The sequence below is a fragment of the Oculina patagonica genome, chromosome 8, assembly GCF_052425735.1.
Source record: "Oculina patagonica isolate OP01 chromosome 8, crgOcupat, whole genome shotgun sequence".
Classification (NCBI taxonomy): Eukaryota; Metazoa; Cnidaria; class Anthozoa; order Scleractinia; family Oculinidae; genus Oculina; species Oculina patagonica.
In genome coordinates, this window is record NC_135765.1 from 11102187 (window position 1) to 11127697 (window position 25511).

General features: G+C 35.7%; 1 protein-coding gene across 1 annotated transcript in view; it reads right to left on the reverse strand.

Moving 5' to 3' along the window:
* The window catches only part of LOC144662524 (uncharacterized), a 167832-nt gene that overhangs the window by 98758 nt on the left and 43563 nt on the right, over positions 1–25511 (reverse strand). Inside the window, exons 5-9 of the mRNA XM_078523346.1 lie at positions 22799–23462; positions 22243–22365; positions 21249–21350; positions 16259–16360; positions 10555–12997 (exon numbers count right to left, since the gene is read on the reverse strand). Coding sequence (XP_078379472.1) covers positions 10555–12997; positions 16259–16360; positions 21249–21350; positions 22243–22365; positions 22799–23438 — 3410 coding nt within the window. The 5' untranslated portion in view covers positions 23439–23462. The remainder of the gene's footprint in view (positions 1–10554; positions 12998–16258; positions 16361–21248; positions 21351–22242; positions 22366–22798; positions 23463–25511) is intronic.

Genomic DNA, 25511 nt, shown 5'->3' on the forward strand with positions numbered 1-25511 from the left:
TTTCTTCAGTTCTATAAAATGCCTTTCATACACTACTGTCAAACAAAAATTTCAATTTCCTCAAAGTTTCAAGACAAAAGAATAACAAATATTTCGTGCACAATGTAATTTGATTAAGCCAATATTATCACGTCTAAAAATACTTCAAGCAATTCAGTGAAAACCCGTTTTTTTTTTCGTATCAACGAAAACCACTTTCGAATAATCAATACATGAAAATAACAATAAGATCAAAAGGAAAAAAGGAACCTTTCTAATTATTTGAAGACTTTCAAAGCCGTGATATTATGCATCCAATCCGCGATAAAATTTAATTACAACAAAATCCAAGTTCTCATTTTGAATTCCATTTTTTTCAGTTGATACCTTTATCCAACTTGTGAAAAATTCCATTCAAGTTCCTATTAATACTGTACATTCCCAATGTTTTGCTCAGGTCTTCAGAAGCGTCTTACTAACCAAATCTAAAATAATTCCAAAACATGCTGTACAAACATTCTACTCTTTGTGACAAACGACTTGACGACCAATTGTTCAGAAATGAAAATCGACACAGTTCTTGCTAAATAAAAAAAAGTTTTACGGCGGAGTCAGGCTCAAAAAATATACCGCAAGATCACACCCCCATTCATAGTCAGAAACCAGCAAACCATCTAGTTTGCTAAAAAAAACACTGCGTGACATCAATGACGTTACCTTTTTCATTTACAAAAATAACTTTAACTTGTCAAAGTAAGTGCAATTTCACAATGGTGAATATCAGTACAGTATGGGGCCCAGTTCTTGGCCGGGTCCAGTTCTCGGCCACTTTGTGTTTAACGCGTTTTTTCACACTCCAGTTAAATCAAAAGAAAAAGGTATTTCCTTCAAACGATAGACTGATTCATGTGCTTTAAGTATCTTGAGTTTGATCGTTCAATTCGATATAGAAAGCTCACACGTCGAGTTTACGCGGAGGTAGGTGAATTTGCATTCCCGAAAAATTTGTTTGTTTACGGCTCCTTAAAATTCATGGATGTAGTTAAATTCGTATTTTATCCAAAAGCCCCCACCATACGAGCTAATTTTTGGCGTGTGAAACGTAGAATAATTCAGCTTTCTGCTTTAGTTAACTTTTCGTTGAACCGTTGTATTTTTTGGTCTTAATTTACTTCGAAATTTTTTCTTGCGACGTTTGCGTATTTGCCAGTTCTCGGCCACCCTGCTCGCTATCACAGCTTAGCGCTTGGTTTTTAATATAATTTCATCTGCTGCTGCCAGAATGAAAGAAATAAATGTTTTAAAAATAAAGTTCAATCTTATCTCTAAGTTTTGAGCTGACTCTTGTCTTGTCTATTATTTCTACAACACCTAAATCTTTCAAGACCTTTTCACTGCAAAATAAACCATCTAAATGCACGGGTCACACAATGCGGTTTTGCCAGAACCTGCACATAGGCAACTAGGCGCGTTAAAATCCTTCTTTTCTAAAGTAAAACAAAGCATCATGAAAATAATTTGTAATCGATATAGTATAAATAGGTTTACAGAGTGATTTTATGACTGTGAAAATTAATAGAGCATTTTTTTACAGATAATTACGCACAAGCTTTTTAGTGGCCGAGAACTGGGCCAAGGTGGCCGAGAACTGGGCCCACAAATGGAGCTTTTATTTTTATTATTGCTCGGGCAAATTAATTTTTGACCGGTCGATAGCTTTACACCAAAAATCTGAATAATGTAGCTAGCTCTGGGAGAAATTTCAAGTTCCTGCGGTTCTTCTGAGGTAAGAAATACAAGTTTACGTCAAAAGTGGCCGAGAACTGGGCCAAGGTGGCCGAGAACTGGGCGCACAAATGGAGCTTTTATTTTCATTATTGCTCGGGCAAATTAATTTTTGACCGGTCGATAGCTTTACACCAAAAAGCTGAATAATGTAGCTAGCTCTGGGAGAAATTTTAAGTTCCTGCGGTTCTTCTGAGGTAAGAAATACAAGTTTACGTTAAAAGTGGCCGAGAACTGGGCCAAGGTGGCCGAGAACTGGGCCCACAAATGGAGCTTTTATTTTTATTATTGCTCGGGCAAATTAATTTTTGACCGGTCGATAGCTTTACACCAAAAAGCTGAATAATGTAGCTAGCTATGGGAGAAATTTCAAGTTCCTGCGGTTCTTCTGAGGTAAGAAATACAAGTTTACGTCAAAAGTGGCCGAGAACTGGGCCCCATACTGTACTTTGCCCCGTAAGCTTTTTTCTCTGTCCTTCCGCCGAAGCAAAAAAACACAACCTGATTACACATTAACCCAAAAGTCGACCAAGTGTGCCTGCAACGATTTCCTGTCAAAACTAAAATGAAAACCATTGCGGTATGCGTCACCCGTAGGGGTTTTGTAGCAACCCCAAGCTATCCCCGTCTTTTTGGCCGCGCCAGGAGACTACGCTCTAGGACGACCAAAGGGTAAACTATAAATCGGCCACGCCCGATTAATAAGGTATAGGGAATCACTCTGGCCTGGGACAAGACCAAACCAGGCTCATAGTTCACAGAGACTTAAAACTGGCTTCATTGCAGGGAGAGGGTAAATGGTCACGTGGATGAACACGCAAAGTCAAGAGAATGTGTAGCCTCCTACGCTGACGTGCTTTGTGGAGAAACGCGTGACGAGCCCAAAGAACGGCTGCGTAGGAGGCTAGAGAATATGAAGTATCAGGGCAACCGCGTGATGTCATGGACCAAAGTAGAATGCGTAAAGGAAAGCACGTATTTGTCTTTTATAGAGCCACTGATATATTAGTAATCCATTCCTGGGGTAACTTAGTTGAACAGTAAATATGCATTTTACATTCAAGTTTAGTTCCTCGACTCCAGTCCCCCACTTTATAACTTAGAGTTCAAGCGGTCTCTATACTTGCCTTGTGCGCTTGAAACAGCAACTGAAATTTTTTTTAAAAAAAGATAAATTAGGTGAGATCAAATTTGCTTACGATAATGAGAAATTATTTTCTGTACTCGCTGAGACTCGGTGTAGCTCAAAGAACCCGCCACATAATCACATCAGTCTTCTTACATCAGCCATATGATAGCAAGAAATATGAGGCAAGAATTTATAATGCGGGCTGATTTTCCACAAATAATCACTCATTTTTATTTGAATAGCGTAATCAAACTGTGGGTTATTAAAATATCCCTCCCCCCCAAAAAAAACCGCTGTCATTTTATTTAAAAATCGTCCAGTAGATTTTTTTCAGTCCGCGTTTACCTTCTGTATATATCATGTGCATAATTACTCTGCTCATCCTCTTGGCCCATAGTGCTGTAATACTTACAGTATCCACCAACGAGAGAGAGTAACATCAGGAACATCTCGCTGTTGTTGGCCATACCTATTCAGTGACGTAAAAATGTGTTGTTGTTGTTTTTTCTTTAAATAATTCAAGAATGAACAAGACTTCAGTAGACACGTTTAATTAGAATTTTGGCATGTTTTCTCACACCGTCGAAAAATACAAATGGCCCAGCAACGTGGATTGAAAAGCGACAGCACGGAAAGCAAGTCGCCTTAAAAAACCTATATATCTAGACAAAAAGATTCGTCGTTCGTGTGTCCTTCTCGATCTTGCCAATTCTTGGGTCGTTTTTTTTCTCTTACCACCCTTACTGAAGCCTAGGAAATCCTTCTTGAAGGAGAACTGCCAAGATCTTGCGTCTTTCCTTGATTTCCTTTTTGCGTTGTTTTGCTTTTGTTATAAAGGGCCACACAACGATTGTCACAGATTTTGCGAATGGAACCGAATAGACTGTGTAATGTAAAAATTGATTTGTTAGTGCTGAAGAAAAATAAAATGAATCGCTTTATATTTAGAGAGGAAGCCACACATCTACTCTAACAGGTTTTCATGCGGGTCCTTTATCCAGGTGGAATTAACTTTTGGAAATGTTGGTCTTTGTAGAGGGAGAAAACCGGAAAACCCGGAGAAAAACTCTTGGAGCAAGGTAAGAAGCAACAACAAACTCAATCCACATTCAGCTAATTCCAGAAAGGTTGTCGGAAAAAAGCACAAAAGTGCACGCGACAAGACCGAAAGGCGCTCTCGGTATTCAATTGAATTTTGCATATTGGCCTATAGGAAATGTACAAGTTTGTATTTTTGCACGTGAAGATTTTGTTTTTCCCTTTCAGCTCAGTAGGCCTTTTTCTGTAGCTTTGCGTTTTCTGTCGCATGTCTTTGAGTTTTGAAAATTCTAAAATTCAGCATGGCTAAAAGTACCTTATTTCCACATGTATAAAGAGAAATAAAACGTGCAAATTCGCGTTTGTCATGTCGCCGTCTTATTATAGTATTAAGCAGGTACGGTAGTTCAACTGTACAGGCCCGCAAATGATCCCGGCCCGCAAATGATCCCGGGACCGCAAGTGATCCCAAACTGGACCGCAAATGATCCCAGGACCGGAAATGATTCGTGTAAATGATACAACAAAATATTTGAAATGGCGTGGACTTTATGAAAAGTCTATGCATATCTATAAAAGACAAGCGCGTCAGGCAAAAACGCAAGGCGTTGAAAATAACGCGCGAATAAAATTAACAGGTGACTATTTTAGTTTTTCGTATAGAAAACGCACCTCAAAAATATACATGAATCTTCGATTTATCAAATTAATCACTTAGAATTTTTTCCTGTACAATGCTGCCTAGGTAGACACGAGCTTCCTTTTCCTTTGTAGTGCAGAAGATTTCTACGTGCAAATTTTGGAGATTATGACACATTTGTAGTTTATTAAAAACACATTTTCCTTCACAATTTGCTTAATATTAAATGAAATACAGAAAACGATTGAGTTATTACCAGCGTCTCTGGGTAGGTTTATTTGCATACCGCACGCGCAGAGATGTCACGTTTGCACGTGCAAATTTCTTACTGTCAGTCATCTCCGCCTCTGCACTGAAAGATACGCGAAAATGTAGACAAAATCCTGAGTCAGAATTTATTTCTGTTACCTGATAAAGACATTCAAAGAAAAAATAAACCACAGTTTTCGAAAGAGAGTAGCTCGAGAACAAGAGGCGAAGATGAGCAACAAAACTCACCTTTCTTAGGGGTCATGAATGGTCTATCAAAATTTTGCAGTGCTCGCAAAATTAGTCTTCTGCTCAGAATGCTCGCAAAATTTTAGTGGGTGCTCGTTTGCTCATGCTCGCATAAATTTACAAGTGCTCGCATGCTCGTTTTTTAGCGGAGGTAGTTTTTGAAAAGTGCTCGTTGCTCGCAAGGCTAACTTTTGTCAATGCTCGTGCTCGCAAAGAAAAACGCTGTGCTCGCATGCTCGCAAAGACCATTTGATACCCCTTTTCTTCACACTTTTCGTCTAGACATTGTCGCTATGAACGCAGCGTGACTGCCTTTGAATAAATGGCTATCAGCTAAAAGCATTTCGCAGCAAATAAATCATGAGGATACCTAAACTTCGAGCCAGGATCCGAGCCAGGATTAGAGCCAGGATTCGAGCCAGGATCCGAGACAGGATTCGAGCCAGGATCCGAGCCAGGATTCGAGCCAGGATCTGAGCAAGGATAATTAAGAATGGGACTAACTATTAAGCGATCCAGTTAGCCTGAATGGCACTCCGGTTAGCCTAAATAGCGTTCGGTTAGCCTAACTAGCACTCTGGTTAGCCTAAATAGCGTTCGGTTAGCCTAACTAGCACTCTGGTTAGCCTAAATAGCACTCTGGTTAGCCTAAATAGCGTTCGGTTAGCCTAAATAGCACTCCAGTTAGTCTAACTAGCACTCCGATTAGCCTAACTAGCACTCCGGTTAGCCTAACTAGCACTACGGTTAGCCTACTTTAGCTTGGGTTGCTTGCGGTTAGCTTTTATAATAGGGTTAGGATTTCTATCTGAAAAAAGGGTGGATCCTAGCTCTGATTCTAGCTCAGATCCTGGCTCGAATCCTGGCTCGGATCCTGGCTCGAATCCTGGCTCGGATCCTGGCTCGAATCCGGTCCTGGCTCGGATCCTGGCTCGAATCCTGGCTTTATCATTAGTTTATCTCATAAATCATCCCTTGATTGGAGAGAGTTCATATTTCTGTTGGTTGGATTGTTAAACTTTATGTCGCGTTTTAGGCTATTAATCGGTACATATTTAGAAGCTCTATTGATATTTCTTAAAGTTGTGGTTTTTGAATTTAAATCGTTCAAATACGGTACATTCTCTTGTGTTAATTGTTTTTGTTATTGTTGTATAATTAAGAAAAAACTGGATTAAATAAATTTTAAATCCCCTGTCCAATTTCTTTAGTCCAGGCATATCCATCATTTACGGTCAGGCGACCGTTTCCGGTCTGGGGATCATTTGCGGTTCAATTTGGGGATCATTTCAGGTCCTGGGATCATTTGCGGTCCAATGTGGGGATCATTTGCTGTCCCAGGATCATTTGCGGGCCGGGATCATTTGCGGGCCTGTACAGTTCTCTACGTCTACCCAAACCACCTGTTGGTCTTGTCGCGTGCACTTTTGAGCTTTTTTTCGACAACATTTCTCGAATTAGCTGTATGAACCAGGCCGCAATCGAACCCGGGCCATATTGGTGAACGGCGAGCGCTCTTACCACTACAAAACTCGGCTTCCCCAACACTCCCAGTTGGACTGAATATAAGTGAAGAAAGCTTTGTACTTGCTTTGCTCCCTCGTCAGTAAACGTTGTCAGTTGTGCGCGGACTTGGCTGTTATGCTCAACATAGCAGGTTATTATTCTCGAACACACCTTAAATTTATGCTCTGACATAGCGTGTTGTGCTTACACATGGCTGTTATGCTTGGAAACATCAAAAATCAATTATGCTTGCAAACCGTAAAATGTTACTATCAGTCAAATTAAGCTTATTTTGTTCACTTGAAACACAGAAAAATGTACAAACTGATTTCGTTACCTCTGTTTTCGATATTTATAACTCCGAGTAAAAATTAATCTGTGATATAAAATTATGGCGAGAAAGTCTTAGTTCGCCTGTTTTAAAACTGAACGGGTGAAACGACAAACCTGGAACTCGGTATTGTCAGTGTCATGTTTCCATACCCAAAGTACATATTTACAAGTCATTGTCGTTATTTCTCGTAGCTTTGGGCCTTTAACTAATCGAGTACGTTCTCTTAAGTTTCTAAGACATGAGCTCTAACAATTGAACGTTTGTCACCTTGTGATAAAGCATCATAAAAATGGGAACCTTCGCAATTTTGGGATGTGTTTCTTTAAACAGGAGTTAAATAAAAAGCTCCTAAAACAGATATGTGATATCACATATTACCCAGTGGTGGACACTAGCCGAAATAGAGAAAACTGCATTAAATTTTGGGTGTTTATAGTAATTTTTTGTCAAACACCCCAAATAGCTAAGGTCGCTCTTTTAAGTGACAGTTTCTTGCAGCAGATTGAATTTGTTCCTTTTTTTAATACCAGATTCTTATATCTTCCTTTTTCTTCTGTATATCCAGTGCAAAAGAGAACGTGATTGCACAGCCCACTTATCGCGCGCGTGGTACTCGTCGCGCGTGTCATCAGTTCTCGCGAGCTCCACTCACTCGCTGGTGGTAACTTGACTTGACGCTCTATCAGTACGACTTTACAATAAAAATTGTTGAACCGGAAGAGGAAAAGAAAGCCACCTTATCTAAATAAAGTTGCCTACCTTCCTACCTACCAACTTTTGTTTTTAATTATTATTGAACGAAAATTCAGTTTTAAAAAAGTGGCATCGCGTGACATGGAAACTTTAATTTCTAAATAAAAATGTGATTTGTAAAGATATTCCGGTAAATAGCTTAAGAAATGCACGATCCACGAAAAGTAATATTATAGCAACCCACCTTGTTTGTTAGGCTTTTGTGTCAGTTCCTTCACCTCACCTCACAAAGCAGGAATGCCTCTTTGCAGCAGAACTGCTAAGTATTATTTGCTTTAGAACACAATGACCTCGTTTCCATGTTAATTGGCAATTATTAAAAGACATGAATAATGAAACAAGACTGTTTTTGATATGTGCTCGAAATTGGTTTACGCGGATCAAGCGCTAATTAGAATAAAATTTAAATAAAATCTTCATTTCATCTTTCATCAGTTACTAGTGTTGCCCTACAATGTATTAAACATGTTACGAAGGCAAATGAAGTTTGAATCTCCTTGTATGAAACATCTACGTTGAAAAGGAAGCTCTTAATAGGCTTGGGCATTTTGTGCTTGCAGTGCTTTCTCGTAAACGTTGCTTGTTCTGATTCTATTATGCTAAGAAATAGTCATAATGCTTGGAACTAAATGGCTTTCCGGAATAGTAAAAAAAATTCCTTGGACACAGCTAAAAATTAATGCTTGGAAGTAACTACTATCTATGCTCGGACATAGCACTTATGCTTGCACACATGTTGAAAGTAATGTATGGAAAAAAAACTATCATTGTTCCATTCTGTAAAACGTTGCTAATTTCATATTAAGCATATTTGTTCAGTTGAAAAACTCTAAAAAATGTAGCAGTTTAAGAACCCATTACCTCACTAGAACCTCTATTTTTATTCGTCCGATGCAAACATTGCCCTGTATTGTTTTTTAAGGCCGGGCTAGAGGCATTGATGTGACCTGTTGGTTATTACTTGTCTTTTTTTCCGAGAGGAAGTGGGCGACCACTCAGAGTGCGAACAGGAGATCTTCAACGAATCCTGTAAATATCCGCAGGATTCGGATCTTGCACGCGGTCAAGGAAATACTATCGGGCTATCCTATCGCGAAAATATTAAAAGGACGAAAAAGAATTTAGAAAATTTCCGTCTAAAAAACTTACAATAAATTGTTTGGTTGCCGTTTCAGTACCCTAAATGCGAAAACAAGGCGTGGAATTAGGGACTTATGTAAGGGTTTATTGTGCATTGTAAATCAGAAAAATCACTAATATGCCGACGTACGGAAGCTATTTCAAAGTTGCTCTTCGAGGTGTAAATTTTGTAAAAAAATCCTAAAAATGTTTGTTGAAAATCAGAAAAATCACTAAAAATATTCTGACAGGTAGCTCCTTTCAAAGTTGTTCTCCGAGTTGTAGCTTGTATGCCACTCATGGTAGTGAACTGAACTTTCAATTGCCCTTTCTATTCTTGCGCTTAAGCTTGTTCTTTACCTGCCTTTCGATGTTTTGTTTCGTTCCGAGACTTCTTGTGTGCTAGCTTTTTAAGTTTTATCATCTACAAAAGAAGTGCAAGGTCGACCAAGTCATCGTCTTTTTACCCGTCTAGAGTCCGAATATTTGGCTTATATAACGCACTTCGGACAAAAGGATGATTTGAATTTCCAGAACTTGCCCCTTCCCCATTTACCGGATTTGAGCTTCATGAAGTCATGGAACGACTAGAGTCTGTGAAGTGATATGGTTGAGTTACCAGCCGGTTTGGAAAATTATCATATAAATTCGAAACTCCTCATACAATTTAGAACTGATCTTTATGCAATTGAACTAGCCGAAAAAATATACATGGACAATATTCACTCTTAAGCCTGGTTCTCATATGATCGTCCCGATCGTCTCTGTCGCTTCTGTCGCTTCAAAAAGTTTGCTTGCTCCGATCACCTCAGACTTTGCAAACGACAGAAGCAACAGAGACGATCGGGGCGGTCATATGAGAACCAGCCTTTACGAGTTCTGCAAAGGAAGGAAGCGCTTGGAACTGACAACAAAGACAACAATTACCTCTCGGGACTAACCCAACTTTAGTTTATTCCTTAGGTTAAAATCAGGTACAAGCATGACGTATGTAACAAGATCCAAACAAAATTTACAAGCGATTCTGCTTTATCATTCATTAATGTCAAAACATCTCAAATGTTAAATATTTTGTAGATATGTCAAAGGCTATTCTAGCGACTTTTGATTTTGTTACAACATCCAAAAAAACGTTAAAAGCGATTTTTACACTAACTCAGCAATGTTACAATATCGTAAAAAATGTTAGCACAATGAAATAAAGAAATAAATACACTAATTGATAAAACTAGGTTTTGATTATGAATCCCTTTGAAGATTCCAAGTAGAATTCGAGTACTGCATGTTTTATAGACGAAGATATTAGAACACCGTGTCCCGACAAAGGCAACGCCCTGAACATATAATAACTTTATTTGTACACGGTAAAAGGTTAAAGCTACTAAGCTCGTGGGGCCGTGTACAACCTAACATTTAGAAAAAAAGATATGAAAATATTAAAAAAAAATACAAAAACGTTCTTTAGATAAAAAAAGGCAACGAGGTAGAAATGTATGATAAAACCAGTCTGTTGTAAAAATTAAAAATACACCGAGAAATTTACAGGATTAACTTAATAACCAATTTTCACTAGGTACATTATCCGTTTTTGCTTGAAATTTACAACTGAATAAAAACACAGCTTTTAACTCAATCTAATAATAACTATTGATCTTAACAATAAATTAAACTACGCTATACTACTCTAAAACAAGTATCAGCGTTGTATTGACCTTAATTGCCTCAGCAAGTGAAGCAGCGCCAGCATCAGCAATGTTATTGCTATTCAAATACAACAACGTCAGTGTTGTGTTGACTTTAATTGCCTCAGCAAGTGAAGCAGCGCCAGCATCAGCAATGTTATTGATATTCAAATCCAACAGCATCAGTGTTGTGTTGACTTTAATTGCCTCAGCAAGTGAAGCAGCGCCAGCATCAGCAATGTTATTGCTACCCAAAGACAACGACGTCAGTGTTGTGTTGACTTTAATTGCATCAGCAAGTGAAGCAGCACCAGCATCAGCAATGTTATTGATATTCAAATCCAACAGCGTCAGTGTTGTATTGACTTTAATTGCCTCAGCAAGTGAAGCAGCGCCAGCATCAGCAATGTTATTGCTATCCAAAGACAACGACGTCAGTGTTGTGTTGACTTTAATTGCATCAGCAAGTGAAGCAGCGCCAGCATCAGCAATGTTATTGCTATCCAAAGACAACATCGTCAGTGTTGTGTTGACTTTAATTGCATCAGCAAGTGAAGCAGCGCCAGCATCAGCAATGTTATTGCTATCCAAAGACAACTTCGTCAGCCTTGTGTTGACTTTAATTGCCTCAGCAAGTGAGGCAGCACCAGCATCAGCAATGTTATTGCTATTCAAAGACAACCTCGTCAGTCTTGTGTTGACTTTAATTGCCTCAGCAAGTAGAGCAGCGCCAGCATCAGCAATGTTATTGCTATTCAAATACAACATCATCAGTGTTGTGTTGACTTTAACTGCCTCAGCAAGTGAAGCCGCACCAGCATCAGCAATGTTATTGCTAACCAAAGACAACCACGTCAGTGTTGTGTTGACTTTAATTGCCTCAGCAAGTGAAGCAGCCCCAGCATCAGCAATGTTATTGCTATTCAAATGCAACATTTTCAGTGTTGTGTTGACTTTAATTGCATCAGCAAGTGACGCAGCGCCAGCATCACCAATGTTGCCAAACAAAACACGTAATGTTTCCAGTGTTGTGTTAACTTTAATAACTTCAGCAAGGGGAGCAGCATGAGGCCATCCAAGGAAGGTAGTAACACTTTGAAGTTTAAGACATGAACAAAAAACTTTTGCCAGTGTTAAACAAATATCACTTTTTGCTCTTTTACATTCCGTGATGCACTCCAATGCAACATCTACGCTATTATCGCCATGTTTGTTCACTTGTATTGTTATACTTGCCATAAGATTCACTGCTGTTTGTTTACAATGTGCTGATACAATGCCGCAAGAAAACGGAAGCACTTGTTTTAGCTCATTGAAATATCTGGTGTCGGAAACTAAGTGGTCTGGAGTAATCTCTTCATTAAGAAGCTGGCAACTAAGATAAAATCCAGCGAAAAACTCTTGAAAACTCTTGTGTAGAAAAGCGTAACGTCGACACGGTCTTAGTTTGCTTCCACCGGGCTGCCTTGACAAGAATCCGAATCCAGTTAAGTCATTTTTATGACCTGCAAACTCACTTTCTTCAAAATCTAAGTTTTCTTCAAGTAAACCATTCAACGCTATCCAGCCAAGGTGATTTAATTGGGTTTTGTATACTTCAGTTAGTTTCTCGCTGGTTTCTGATAATCCTTTCTTTTTTCTGTATCTTCTCAGAACACACTCTGTTATTTCTAGGTATAGTTCAGTTCTACTTTCTGGGAGAATGCCCTGAAATTCTTCACACAGAAGGCAAAGAAGTGCCGTGTTTAGAGGATTTGCGGTCATTTCTTTTAGGATTTTATCCTTTCTCAGCTTAGATAAGAGCTTTTGAGCCAAATCCTCCTTGCATATGGCTTTGAAGTACTTGTGGATGAACCCTTGTGCATCTTCTTTAGTAAATCCTTCAATCTCAAAAAGGACGTCAAAGAATTTTCTAACCTTCATTCCAGCCTCCTTTCGTGCTGTAACAACTAAATGGCACTTTGGAAGCTCATTTCCCTCAATGATTTTCAAAACCATTGGCAGTTTACTCGCAGGTAATTCATCCAATCCATCGAGTACCAGCAAAACGCTTGCCTGATTTTGGTCAATAAAATCACGGAATTTCTCTTTCATGCCTTCTCGCGGGGGCAGAAGTTGGTCGTCAATGGCCTCCCATAGATCAGACTTGATATCACGACACCTTAACAACAACACTGTTTCTAATCTTGGAAAGTAACCCTTTGCTTCTTGCTTTCCTGTAGCCCAATCATAAATGAGCTTTTTGCAGTAAGTCGTTTTTCCGAAACCAGGCTTCCCCTCAATTAACACTGCTCTTGGCTCGGAACATTCGTTTTTCTCATTCATTCTCGGTTTGAAGATGGAAGACATGTTGACGATTTCGTCAGTGGTTTTTCCTGTTGTTTGGTCCTTGTTGATAATTTTGAGTCTGGTATAAATGTCATTAAGATGAACGTGAAACTCCTCCTCGCACCAAGGAAATGGTGACAGCCTTCCTTCACGGGATTTGTATCGTTGGCGAATTCCGTCAATAACCCCAGATAGATCAAAAGAGCCTAGAAGTAAAATATGTTTACAATTACCCTTTATATAATTTAGAAATGTTGTCTGTGCGAGTTATTACACAGGCAACGTTAATTTAATCACGTGTTCGGTTTCAGTACCTGTTATTTCACTGACTAATAAAATAAATTTCAATGGTAAATATTATTCACGTAGTTAAAACCTAGATTTGGATGTGAAAATGAAACACTAAATTACCGTTAAAGCTCTTTTTAGCCCACCCCTTCCCCCTTTATGTCCTCCCAATTATAATCAGCACCCCTCGGTCCGGAAGTTCAATTTAAAAGTGACACTCCCTCACCCCTTAATGGTGAGTCACGACAGTTTACTAACAAGGAAACAAGGAAAGTTTGTGAATTGCAGGAAAACTGGACGCCAGCGCAAAACGTAACAATGTGTTCCCAAACAGCACTAAGAAATTATACACTTTGATATATGATTAGAAATTAGCTCACTATCTCTATTCGCATTTCACACGCCCGCAGTCATTGATATTTAAACTCTTTCTGAGAAAACAAAACTTTGGTTCGACGTCTTTCTTAGCAACGGCATGATTGACATAGGCACCGTTTCCAGGCACTGACTTTCTCCCCCCCCCCCCCTCCTGATTGGGGGACTTAATAGCGGTTTTTACGGTATAAAAGATGTGGATTCTCAAAAGGAATAAAGGCTTCACCACTCGTACCAAACCACAACTGACAAAAATAGGTCACCAAGGGTGACATGAGTCTAATGCCGTATGGCATAGTGATACAGATTGCGCGGTTTTCGTAAGCCGGTTAAAATTGGTCAGAGGTTTGTGTTCGGGAGTTTAATTTAAAATGCTTATAGCAAGCTAGGGGCATCGTGGATGATTATGGATGAAAACGAAACAGTCATAATTGTTATATGCTTCACAAAATTTAAAGTATGAACAGGAGTTGATGTTACTTCTTCCGTATTGTCCGTAAAAGCAGAAACGATTAAACATTTGGACAAGATTGCGTGACGATTTACAAAAAGCATGTTCATTACAACAAGGGTTGAAGAACTTCACATCGTTTTCTTTCAGATTTTTCACCATTTTGATGATGACTCTTGAAACAGATTTTGCAATAAAAGCACTTGAAATAGTGACTATTACTCCATTGTACTGTAAGCACTTAGTGACAGATTTTCCTAAAAACGGGTGTAAATGCTCACGTCAATATAATGATGACCTTTTGAACGCTGGAAACTAGGCAATTATTATCGAGCTACCATACACAGGAGCGAAGACTGTTTATCATGATGTACAAATTTCGCGAATCATCACTTCCATATCAATGTAACCATTTTATGATTTTTCTAGCTGTAAGAAGAACTTAAGATCTCTGAGAGTCGTAAAGCATGAAATTCGATTTCAGTGTATGGCAAAGGCCGGGACAGTGTAATACTGCAAAGCGGCCAAACAAACGCATTTTGATTTAGTCGCGTAACTTGATTTACATTTATCCATGTACATCTTTTATTTTTGAAGGTTTTTGTTTGCACTGTAAAGAAAAAATTGGTCAAAATTCGAATGACTTAAATACAAAAACCGAGGTAAAGTTTTCTATTTTTTAAAACAAAATAAATATTTGGTCGCATTGTGTAAATAAACGCGAGTCGCCGTCGAAATATTTTTTCTCAAAGACGTCTTGCTTTTTAAGCAAGACGAAAACACAAGTGCTTAACTGAACTGAAAACGAAGATTTATTTTCACAAAAAGCTTACAAATGTCTTAACTGGAAAATTATTTCGTCCTGTTCAAGTGTTGAATAATCGTGACTTGAGAAAGAACTTTTAATTATGCGTGGGAACACGTGTCGCTGATTGGCTGTTTTTAATTAAAACTAATCGTGCGTGTCCGTACGGAGTCCGTTCTTGCAGCTGATCATTGTTTTCTACATTACAGCGAACGATTATCGATCCCGAACTATTCCCTTGGGATTGCTAACAGCTTTTTTCATATAACAAAGAGTCTAATGCGCATGCGCAAAGCGCACGCAAGCATTAGACTCAAAAATGAGGAGGAGGCGTCTAATCCTATTAGCATAAACCATAAAAAACTATGAACAACAGCAGCCACAAACGTATAATGTTAGTATTTTTAAGGCAAATCGTAACAACGTTTCCCGAGTGGTTTTTAACTTATAAGCCTAAAACGTTAAATTAGGGCGCCTTTTTCTATAGGGTTGATACGTCATTTATGTTAGTAATTTTTTAGACGTAATTTTATCACAAACTTACCAAGTTTGTACTAAAACGCATTGGTTAACATTATTCAAACCCTCCGTAGCCACTAAAAGAAGGAATGACCTAAAATGACCCAAAATGATCTAAAATGATCTAAATTGATCTAAAATGACCTAAAATGATCTAAAATGACCTAAAATGACCTACGTTGTTCGTATGTGGCTTTTAGAGAGTGTTTACTGGAATCTACTGTATAAATTTTTGCAGGTCGCCATAGAAAATTCAAGGGCCGCATAAGGGAATACGCGCGGCTGTCTAATGCAAGAAACAAAGCGAAAAGAAGAAACAGCTTAGCTCGCGACTTCTGTACACGGCAACTTTCGTCAACATCTGATTTATATAAATGTAATACCTCATTCATTTGCAGCAGGCATCTGAAAACCTGCATAACCATATCTGGGCTGGACATCACGCACGCTTCTGCCGTCAGAAACTGACTTTGCGTGACACGTATACATGCATGCTTTCGTTTCGATTTGCATGTTTCAAGTAAGATTTTTTGTGATTTTCAATTTATTATAGATCGGTAAAAGTCCTTTTTCTTGGGTTGAATGTTTTAGGACTTCTTAGACCATTTTGCAACTAGTTGAAGGCTGTTTTAGAGCATTTTCGATCTTTGTTTTACGGATTGTGATCATCATAGATCATGAAGGTCATTTGCTATATAAACATTGGAGATCTCATTGTAGGTCATTTTAGATTATTTAAGATCATTTTATATTTCGATGTAGGTCATTTTAGGTCATTTTAGATCATTTTAGGTCATTCCTTCTTTTAGTGACTACGTCAAACCCTCACCGTTTGCGACAATAAATTTAAAGAGTGGGAAAGTTCTCTGGACGAATTTGTTTTATAATGTTAAGATATATCGCAGGCGTGCGTCAAAGGTTACGTTATTTTTAGAAACTATACTCTAACTCTTGGCTAAGCAGCCCGCAAGATCTACATCAGTTCCTGTAATCTTGTGTTTATATTTGTAATTCTCTTCTGCGACTGACCTCTATCTTTGTTCTCCTCTAATGAAGACGTCAAGGTGTCGAGCTTTTCTTTCATCTGTTTCATTTCACTTCTCGTCTGCTCTAGTAAGTCTCTGATGCTTTCTAAAGATTAAAAATTTACTTTTCTTTAAGCTCATTCAGACAAGCAAAAATTAATTAATTTATTTATTAATTTATTTATTTATTGATCTCTACTATTTGGTACGTGATATATGGAATGTGTCATATATGTATAGAACCATATTGAATCTTTCACATAGAAGGAAGTTGCTGACGAAACATATTAATCAAGTAATTAATGTTTTGCATTTTGTATTTTGTACATGAAATATCGAATGCGTCATAGATGCATAGAACCAAATTGAATCTTTTACCAAGGCAGAAAATTGCTGACGAAATATCGGGGACTTGTTTGAAGTGGGGGATTTTCGAATAGAATGGAATAGAATAAGAATAGAATAGAATAGAATATAATTGAATAGAATAGAATAGAATAGAATAATATAGAATAGAATAGAATAGAATAGAATAGAATAATATAGAATAGAATAGAATAGAATAGAATAGAATAGAATAGAATAGAATAATATAGAATAGAATAGAATAGAATAGAATAGAATAGAATAATATAGAATAGAATAGAATAGAATAGAATAATATAGAATAGAATAGAATAGAATAGAATAGAATAATATAGAATAGAATAGAATAGAATAGAATAGAATAATATAGAATAGAATAGAATAGAATAGAATAATATAGAATAGAATAGAATAGAATAGAATAATATAGAATAGAATAGAATAGAATAGAATAATATAGAATAGAATAGAATAGAATAGAATAATATAGAATAGAATAGAATAGAATAATATAGAATAGAATAGAATAGAATAGAATAGAATAGAATAATATAGAATAGATTAGAATAGAATAGAATAGAATAATATAGAATAGAATAGAATAGAATAATATAGAATAGCATAGAATAGAATAGAATAGAATAGAATAGAATAATATAGAATAGAATAGAATAGAATAGAATAGAATAGAATAATATAGAATAGAATAGAATAGAATAGAATAGAATAGAATAATATAGAATAGAATAGAATAGAATAATATAGAATAGAATAGAATAGAATAGAATAGAATAATATAGAATAGAATAGAATAGAATAGAATAGAATAATATAGAATAGAATAGAATAGAATAATATAGAATAGAATAGAATAGAATAGAATAGAATAGAATAGAATGATATAGAATAGAATAGAATAGAATAGAATAGAATAATATAGAATAGAATAGAATAGAATAGAATAGAATAGAATAGAATAATATAGAATAGAATAGAATAGAATAGAAAAGAATAGAATAGAATAGAATAATATAGAATAGAATAGAATAGAATAGAATAGAATAGAATAATATAGAATAGAATAGAATAGAATAGAATAATATAGAATAGAATAGAATAGAATAGAATAGAATAGAATAATATAGAATAGAATAGAATAGAATAGAATAATATAGAATAGAATAGAATAGAATAGAATAATATAGAATAGAATAGAATAGAATAGAATAGAATAATATAGAATAGAATAGAATAGAATAGAATAGAATAGAATAATATAGAATAGAATAGAATAGAATAGACTAGAATAGAATAGAATAATATAGAATAGAATAGAATAGAATAGAATAATATAGAATAGAATAGAATAGAATAGAATAGAATAGAATAATATAGAATAGAATAGAATAGAATAGAATAATATAGAATAGAATAATATAGAATAGAATAGAATAATATAGAATAGAATAGAATAGAATAATATAGAATAGAATAGAATAGAATAGAATAGAATAATATACAATAGAATAGAATAGAATAGAATAGAATAATATAGAATAGAATAGAATAGAATAATATAGAATAGAATGGAATAGAATAGAATAGAATAGAATAGAATAGAATAATATAGAATAGAATAGAATAGAATAGAATAGAATAGAATAATATAGAATAAAATAGAATAGAATAGAATAGAATAGAATAATATAGAATAGAATAGAATAGAATAGAATAGAATGGAATTGAATGGAATAGAATAGAATAGAATAGAATAGAATAAAATAGAATAGAATAGAATTGAATGGAATTGAATGGAATAGAATAGAATAGAATAGAATAGAATGGAATTGAATGGAATAGAATAGAATAGAATGGAATTGAATGGAATAGAATGGAATAGAATAGAATAGAATAGAATAGAATAGAATTGAATGGAATTGAATGGAATAGAATGGAATAGAATAGAATAATATAGAATAGAATAGAATAGAATAGAATAGAATGGAATGGAATAGAATAGAATAGAATAGAATAGAATAGAATAGAATAGAATAGAATGGAATGGAATTGAATGGAATTGAATGGAATAGAATGGAATAGAATAGAATAGAATAGAATAGAATGGAATGGAATGGAATGGAATAGAATAGAATAGAATAATATAGAATAGAATAGAATAGAATAGAATAGAATAGAATAGAATAGAATAGAATAATATAAAATAGAATAGAATAGAATAGAATAGAATAATATAGAATAGAATAGAATAGAATAGAATAAAATAGAATAATATAGAATAGAATAGAATAGAATAGAATAATATAAAATAGAATAGAATAGAATAGAATAGAATAATATAGAATAGAATAGAATAGAATAGAATAATATAGAATAGAATAGAATAGAATAGAATAGAATAGAATAATATAGAATAGAATAGAATAGAATAGAATAATATAGAATAGAATAGAATAGAATAATATAGAATAGAATAGAATAGAATAGAATAGAATAATATAGAATAGAATAGAATAGAATAGAATAGAATAGAATAGAATAATATAGAATAGAATAGAATAGAATAGAATAGAATAGAATAATATAGAATAGAATAGAATAGAATAATATAGAATAGAATAGAATAGAATAGAATAGAATAATATAGAATAGAATAGAATAGAATAATATAGAATAGCATAGAATAGAATAGAATAGAATAATATAGAATAGAATAATATAGAATAGAATAGAATAGAATAATATAGAATAGAATAGAATAATATAGAGTAGAATAGAATAGAATAGAATAGAATAATATAGAATAGAATAGAATAGAATAGAATAATATAGAATAGAATAGAATAGAATAGAATAGAATAGAATGGAATAGAATAGAATAGAATAGAATAATATAGAATAGAATAGAATAGAATAGAATAATATAGAATAGAATAGAATAGAATAGAATAATATAGAATAGAATAGAATAGAATAGAATAGAATGGAATTGAATGGAATAGAATAGAATAGAATAGAATAGAATAGAATAGAATTGAATGGAATTGAATAGAATAGAATAGTATAGAATAGAATTGAATGGAATTGAATGGAATTGAATAGAATAGAATAGAATAGAATAGAATAGAATGGAATTGAATGGAATAGAATGGAATAGATAGAATAGAATAGAATAGAATAGAATTGAATGGAATTGAATGGAATAGAATGGAATAGAATAGATTAATATAGAATAGAATAGAATAGAATAGAATAGAATAGAATAGAATGGAATGGAATAGAATAGAATAGAATGGAATGGAATTGAATGGAATTGAATGGAATAGAATGGAATAGAATAGAATAGAATAGAATAGAATGGAATAGAATAGAATAGAATAGAATAGAATAATATAGAATAGAATAGAATAGAATAGAATAGAATAGAATAGAATAATATAGAATAGAATAGAATAGAATAGAATGGAATAGAATAGAATAGAATAGAATAGAATAGAATAATATAGAATAGAATAGAATAGAATAGAATAGAATAGAATAATATAGAATAGAATAGAATAGAATAGAATAGTATAGAATAGAATTGAATGGAATTGAATGGAATTGAATAGAATAGAATAGAATAGAATAGAATGGAATTGAATGGAATAGAATGGAATAGATAGAATAGAATAGAATAGAATAGAATTGAGTGGAATTGAATGGAATAGAATGGAATAGAATAGATTAATATAGAATAGAATAGAATAGAATAGAATAGAATAGAATGGAATAGATAGAATAGAATAGAATAGAATAGAATGGAATTGAATGGAATTGAATGGAATAGAATGGAATAGAATAGAATAGAATAGAATAGAATGGAATAGAATAGAATAGAATAGAATAGAATAATATAGAATAGAATAGAATAGAATAGAATAATATAGAATAGAATAGAATAGAATAGAATGGAATAGAATAGAATAGAATAGAATAGAATAGAATAGAATAGAATAGAATAGAATAGAATAATATAGAATAGAATAGAATAGAATAGAATAGAATAATATAGAATAGAATAGAATAGAATAGAATAGAATAGAATAGAATAGAATAGAATAGAATAGAATAGAATAATATAGAATAGAATAGAATAGAATAGAATGGAATTAAATGGAATTAAAGCCCTGGCCAAAGGGTACGGCAAGTGGACGCAAGTAATCGCAAGTTGAACTTGCGTACAGACTTGCGTTGGCTGGGCGCACGGACTCGCAAGTAAATAATTCGCAAGTGCACGCTAGTTGTCAATGTTAGTGCACGCGCTGCAATTCGGTACGTGAAGTAAACAGCAGAACTTGAGTTGAGTTGCATTTAGTGGCCAAACGGTGCGTCTCCGTTTGGCCAGGCCTTAACGTATCAGTACCACATAGCCTGGAGAAATCTCAAATTTAATCATTTAACGTTTCTAGTTTGACTTATACTTGGACATAACTAGTGTTTAAATAACAGTTGGCACATTTCTTGAGTAACAATCACAATTGTTTTAAAATTTAAAAAAGTACAATAAACAAGTTTTCAGTTACCCTAATTGTTTTAGTTGAGCTTTGTTTGTTAATTTGGGAACTTACCGTCATCCTTTGTTTCTTGTCGTGATGTCGTCAAAGCGTCCAGCTTGCCATTGATGTTTCCTATTTCACTTTTTATCTTGTTGAGTTCATCTCTGACTTGTCCTGATGATTAAAAACGTTCATCACCCTTCAGTTTAAGAGTCAAAGAAAGTTTTGGCTTCTAAGTTTTGCCTTCCGTTAAAAGAAGCAATCAATGCAAATTATCTCGTTTGTATATATACAGTTTTTATTATTCCATTTGGTGTATTGTTTCATGGTAGTCTTAAATATACATATACAGACGATCAAAGAAGACGTTCAGCTATGAAATTTTTTACTCACATCATGTATTTTCCCTATCAACAAACAACTTTTATTGTCCCTGAATATACAGCGCTATCAACCTCCATACATAATCCAGTACCAAATTACCATCAAAGAATGGAATTTTTAAAACGGCAGTCACAATCTTATAAACCATAGAAATTACATGCGTACGTTCAAAACTTTAGTAGGAACCATGAGCGAAGCGAGTGATTTCACTGTAAAGTTTTAAGTTTTTTTTGTTACATTATTTCTATGGTCGGTTTACCAATATAATATTAGACCACGAGGAGCAACCGGGTCAATTGTGGACTAAAGAAAACAAGGACGAGGAGTTTATATCCTTTTAGAATAAACTATGAAGAATAGTATTCGGAAACCTCTAAGGTTTTTTTACCTTAAAAGTCATGAATGGTCATAAATAGGGTGCTTTTGACTACAGGGTTGCCATTTCATTTAATATTATTAATATTTAATGAATTAATATTTTATTAATATTTACGTCACAGAGAAGTGATTTTGTCAGAACCGAATCCAAGTTGTGCTAAAAGTTATTCGTGAACATTATCCAGACTTAGACTCTCGCGGTTTGCATTAGAAGATGAAAATGCTCGAGTACAGAGCGGCAAAGACATCTGGTCGAACAGAAAACTTAAGTGTTTATACTTGTTTAGTCTCTTCTGTGACTGACCTTCGTCTTTGTTTTTCTCTAATGAGGCCGTCAAAGTACCAAGCCTTTCCTTCACCTCTTGCACCTCACTTCCTATCCGCTCCACTTCACCTCTCGTCTGCTCCAATGAGTTTCTGAAGCTTTCTGAAGATTGCAATTTACATATCTTAAAGCTCATTTAGACAAGCAAATGTTAATTAATTAATTTTTTAATTAATTTAAATTAATCAACTAATTTAATGTTTAGTATTTTGTAAAAGATGGGTCAAAAGAGTCACAGATGTACAGAACCAAATTGAATCTTTCACCAAGCAAGGCAGTTACTTTCAAAATATTGGGGATATGTTTGTGGCTAAGGGCTTCTACATCCAAATTTCGATTCTTAACCTGTTCCAGGCTCTTGCCTCTTTTTCCACACAATATTAGGCCCCTTAACACCAACAGGATATCCACTCATCTATTATAGGGCTACTTCAAATCATTTGTTGCTGGATTATTTGTACCGTGCCAAAACATGCATTTTGTTTTTATTTTGAATGTCTTCTGTGAAAAAGAATCGAAATAGTGTTCATCTTACCTTCCATCTCTTCAAGTTTGACCTTAATGCTGTCATCATCTTCCTTCCATTGTTTCATGAGTTCACGATAATGTTTCTTGATATCTGGATCCATGCAATCGTGTTCAAGTTTGTCGATGTATGCTCTATAACTTGGTCCTCCCAATCTTACTAGGGCCTCTCGGATTTCCGGCCAGTAAGTGTTAAAACTTGTATCATCAACAGAGGCTTGACTGGCATGGCCGTATACAGTGTTTCTGTAATACTTCACTCGGGCGATGTCATCTGCGATGCTTGTGTGTGTAGGTGCAGGAAGACTGTCCCAACCAAAGACAGGAGGGCTCAAACTACATATATTTCTAAGCAGCACTGTTAGAAGTGTAATATCGAAGCTGGCTGATGATACAGTTGAAGGGACAGGAGGGTACAGCTTTCCCCATTGTGTAGGATTCAGGACTTTCGTCCTCCCTCTATAAAGTGATTGCAGCGTAGCATAATGCACAGAATGACTGGATAAAACTGCATGTAGAGTCGCTGGTGGATGTATTTTATCAAATGTATCTCTCAGGGCCTGGGATCCCACATCCACCAAGAGGCGGCACAGCCGGGCGTAGTTGGTCGTGTCTTTGGTGGACGAAAATGGTGATATGGCAGTCGCCATGCATGGGATGGTCACCAAAGATACCTGCAAACAATGTTTTATTGAGTTGTTATATTAAACCAAAAAGTAACTGCTGACACAATTACATGTAAACTAAACAGACCGATCGAAAAATTAAAATAAAACATGTCGAGACGTTGCACACAAGGTACTTGTCTCCTGTTGCTTCCTTTACCACCGGTTAAGCCGACATATAGATGTGATACCATAATTAACAAAGACACAACAGTCACAATCTAGCTATAGTAAAATAATGGTGAACTGCTCTCGTGAACTGAGATAGATAGTGCTGTTTTTGCCTAAACAGTGCTTCGGCCTCTAACGAAATTATCCCTGTAAGCAGCCAGCTCCAGTTACGGATAGTTCTTCTGCTATCCTGGAATGGCCGCCTACGGAATTCTCCACTGCATTGCATTGCTTAAAACAATTATTCGATGCTTTCCTTCAAGTGACACGTCAAATCATGTACACAGTTACAACTTTAAGTTCCAAGGGAATTTTAAGGCCACCGAAAATGCGCATGCCAAATTTCTTTTTTCATTTCTCAAACAAGCTGAAATTATTCAGCTTTTTACAGGCACTAATAAGATGCAAACTCTTTATGAGAGGCATTACAATGTCCTAGCTAGCTGAGCGATGAAAGTTCACCAAAACCCTCATAATTCTGTCAAATATGAAGTAATGTGAAAATTACCACTAACATTTTAGTCAAATATCAGTTAATTTTTCATTAAACCAAAGCTGTCTGGGCATAATTACGTATGAGACAGATACATCTTACCCTATGTGAAATTTTTCATTAGACGTTTTTAACCATCATGGACAGCCATAAAACTGTGTAAAATCCAGAGGTGTTTTAACCTGAAATGAAGAAAAACCAAAGTGTGAGACAAGACTCCAATGTACAATGTACAACAATAAGCTACTAGGGAACCAAAGGGAAGAATTAAACTGATCAGCACCTGCATTAACTGTACCACCAGGACCAACTCACTGCCAACGATTACCACCACTACTGTCACTACGGCCTGGCACCACCAGCATTATCACTATCAACTAACCACAATCTGCATTCACCACCGCCGCCAGCATTACCATCTTTTGCACCGCCAGCATCACCATCTTTTGCACCTTCACTCCAACATCCATCTGCAGGACAACCAGCAGCCACAGCACCAGCACACAACCACTGCAATCAACACAACCACTACCAGAAGCACTAGTAATACAAGCTAATTCAAACACGGCATCGCCATGTTTCTTGCCATCACTGAGCACTAGCACCACCAACAGACCACCACTAACACCACCAGCATCGCCATCCCCACGACCACCACTACTACGACTACTACCAGCACTGCCAGCACCTGCACCACCGTTACCACAAACTACCACTAGTTCCACCAGTACTATAATCCGCGCAACCTCCACAATCAACACTACCTTTGCCAGCACCACCAATACTAGTAGCAACACTGCAAAATTAATTACCAACATTGCCCTATAATTATCACCATCACCTGCACCATCACCAGTACCACTACCAGTAAAGCCAGTATCGCCACTTCCACCACCACGACTACAAGGGCCACCACTTCATCAATCAGATCAATACCAAAAGCACCATCAATGTCTTGAGTACCATAAAAAGCGTCATTACAACCTTATCCCCAGTGTCCCCCTTCTTCCCAAAGACGGTTGGCGTCATTACCAACCACAGTCTATTATCACCAATATCACCATCTTCACTGCCACATGAAATATCAAAACAACCACGATTTACCTCTAGCACAGCCAATGCCACCAGCTTAACTACAACCTGCCTCATCATCTCAGTCTACCACTTGCACCTCCAATACCTCCAGCTTCACTGTTCCTTGCACCATTACCACCACAATCTACAACTTGCACCACCAATGCTACCAGCTCCACAGCCGTTTGCAGTTTGCACACCACAATCTTCAACTGACACCTCCAGCAGCTCGATCCACAGCTTTTTGCACCACCACCACAATCACCTCTAGCAGTACAAGTACCGCTAGTTCTACTGCCATCACCATCTCCATCACCACA